Raw genomic sequence first — 2,633 nt, 5'->3', positions numbered from 1 at the left:
GGGGCTGATGTGACAAACTGTCCCGAGTAAATCGAAGCGTTCGTACGCCACCACCGACTTATATCGACCCTACGATTCGTCAGCACCAATACTCGATGCCCGTGATGGATATATCGGACTACTCGAGGGAAGAGGGGCGACGCGTCACTTGACAGAAATAGCGCACGTCCACGATGCCTTTCTTCTATCTCCACGTGTCCGCCGCAGGCCACCGCGCACTTAAGTACCGTCCCCCGGTAGCTTCGAAGCCCAGCCGGATGCGACTCGTTGTCGCTTTTCTTCTCCTACTGCCACGACGCCGTCGCCCACTCACTCCGATTCAGACCCCGAGATATTCTTATACCGCGGTTACATTCTGACCCAACCACGGTCGCCACCTTTGCCATTTATATAAGCTTCGCTCCGAGCGAGATGAAGACGGCAATTGACGGACAGACGGCGTTTATGATGATCGGAAGAGGGATTAGTCATCTCAATCCGATAGCCAGCGTCCCCCCGCGGACTCCTTTCGATGATTTGACGGTCGGGAACTTCGCATCCTCTCCTTTTCACGTCAGCAGCGTGATCACTACAGGCGACTGCCTACCCTTCGACGAGGCCATGCTGGCTTCCTTGCAGTTCTACCCAACCCACGAGGAAGAAGTTGATTCCGGATCCGACGCGCCGCCGATGGTGGACGCGTACGCGTCGGACGAATTCAGGATCTACGACTTCAAGGTGAAGATTTGCGGCCGCGGCCGGTCGCACGACTGGGCCGATTGCCCTTTTGCTCACCCGGGCGAGAAGGCACGCCGACGCGACCTGCGGAAGCACAGCTACTCCGGCACTGCCTGTCCGGACTTCCGCAAACCCGTCGGGTGCAAGCGCGGAGACGCCTGCGAACTCGCGCACGGAGTGTTCGAGTGTTGGCTCCACCCGGACCGCTACAGGACCCAGCCCTGCAAGGACGGCACCGACTGCCGCCGCCGCGTTTGCTTCTTCGCGCACACTCCCGATCAGCTCCGCGGGCTGCAGACGTCGTTTCTGAGGCAGAGCGCCGCGGTGCGGGAGTCGTACGACGGGTCGCCTCTGCGTCACCAGTCCTCTTTGCACTATAGCTTTTCCAAAGGCCTCGCCTCCTCCCCGACTTCGACACTCATCTCGCCGCCAAAGTCGCCGCCGGCAGAATCTCCGCCGATTTCGCCTAGCGGCGGCAAGCTGCTGCGGGCGTCGTGGCCAGCTAGCTCGAGTATGAACGAGATAGTGGCATCGCTAAGGCAGTTGCAGCTGAACAGGGCGGAGTCTATGCCGAGTACGAGGGGGTTGCAGATGGGGAACACCGGTTTCGTCTCCCCGCGGGGGGCGGCTGTTGGATTCGACACTGCTTTCCGTAGCTTGCCGGCGACTCCGGTGGGCGTGACTGCTGGTTGGCCGGAGGAGCATCTGCCGATGGGGAGAGTGGAGTCGGGGCGTGAGCTACGGGCGAAGATGTTCGAGAGGCTGAGTAAAAATGGTATCTTTGACGAAGCAGAGGCGGCACCTGACGTCGAATGGGTGTCCGATCTGCTGAAATAGTTGAAAGACTCAGAGAAACAAGGTAAAGGCCAGAATTTTAAAGTATCGTAGTCATTTTTCATGAAAGGCTGAAACGGGAGACTCGGTAGCTGGAATCGTCGTCTGGTGTCAGATCGAGCGATAGAAAGCGTCAATTTGCATCGCCGTTGCAATCCGTGCAAGTTTTTATTGTTCGTTTCAATGTCTCCGGTTTATTTACCTATTTTTGGCTGAATGCTAAATGTCTGCTACTGCTACTGTTAATATCGTGTTAATTAACTCCAAGTTGAGATTGTAAATACCATGTTATTTAATTCCGATATGTAGAATTACAGAAGTTTAGTTTCAACAGAATTTTGTGGTCAGAATGCGAATCAATCACAAGGTGGATAAAAAAAATCATTGGATTACGATTTCTGCACATTTTCCGCCTGATTTCTCAAGTTCTTTTTTTTCTTAATTTGTAGAATTAATTTGTGAAGTTGATGCAATAGTCTTTTCGTTGGTAATTGAAAATTTCAAGAACCAATCTCTTTGTTATCGTTGTATTGAAATTTATTGTCCAGGTAACAAATATTTGTGCCGCGTACCATGAAGAAGCAAAAAGGAATTGAACCGATTTGCCATCATGTAGCGGCAAATTCAATTTGCGGAGCAGTATGAGAAATACAAATATCTAGTCATTTGTATTTCACTCGAAGCTCCAATAGTGAAAAAAAAAAATTCTGAATGAAAAAGCGCTCATGGATTTAATGGCTTCAAAGGATAAAGTTAGATGCCGTTGCAGAAATCCAAACTATTTCTCATAATATAATTTTACAGTATATTAACATCTTCAAAGATCAACTCTGTCTGCCGAATCTACGAATAGATTCCCATGAAAACACCATCTAAACCGACCAGAGTACGCACATAATCAAGCAGCAAGAGCATGATCAAATACCCAAAGGCCTACTGCAATGCGATCGAACAAGAAAGACGCGAGAAGCCATCACGCGAGTGGGGCACAAGAAGTTTCAGGAACAAAATGCATTAAGAAATAGAAATGAAGCTCAAGGCGAAAAGCAATTAAAATCACCGCAGAGACGCCAGAGAGAACC

The 2,633-nt window shown here is 50.7% G+C and overlaps 1 protein-coding gene across 1 annotated transcript; it reads left to right on the top strand.

Annotated features, from left to right (window-relative positions):
* The first annotated feature begins 337 nt into the window (after positions 1-337).
* LOC122052071 (zinc finger CCCH domain-containing protein 2-like) lies at positions 338-1,884 on the top strand. The gene has a single exon (XM_042613460.1). The coding sequence runs from the start codon at positions 412-414 to the stop codon at positions 1,552-1,554; it is 1,143 nt and encodes a 380-aa protein (XP_042469394.1). The 5' UTR covers positions 338-411; the 3' UTR covers positions 1,555-1,884.
* The last annotated feature ends 749 nt before the right edge of the window (positions 1,885-2,633 follow it).

The sequence above is a fragment of the Zingiber officinale genome, chromosome 1B (assembly GCF_018446385.1).
Source record: "Zingiber officinale cultivar Zhangliang chromosome 1B, Zo_v1.1, whole genome shotgun sequence".
NCBI lineage: Eukaryota > Viridiplantae > Streptophyta > Magnoliopsida > Zingiberales > Zingiberaceae > Zingiber > Zingiber officinale.
This window is presented reverse-complemented; position numbering and strand designations above follow the sequence as displayed.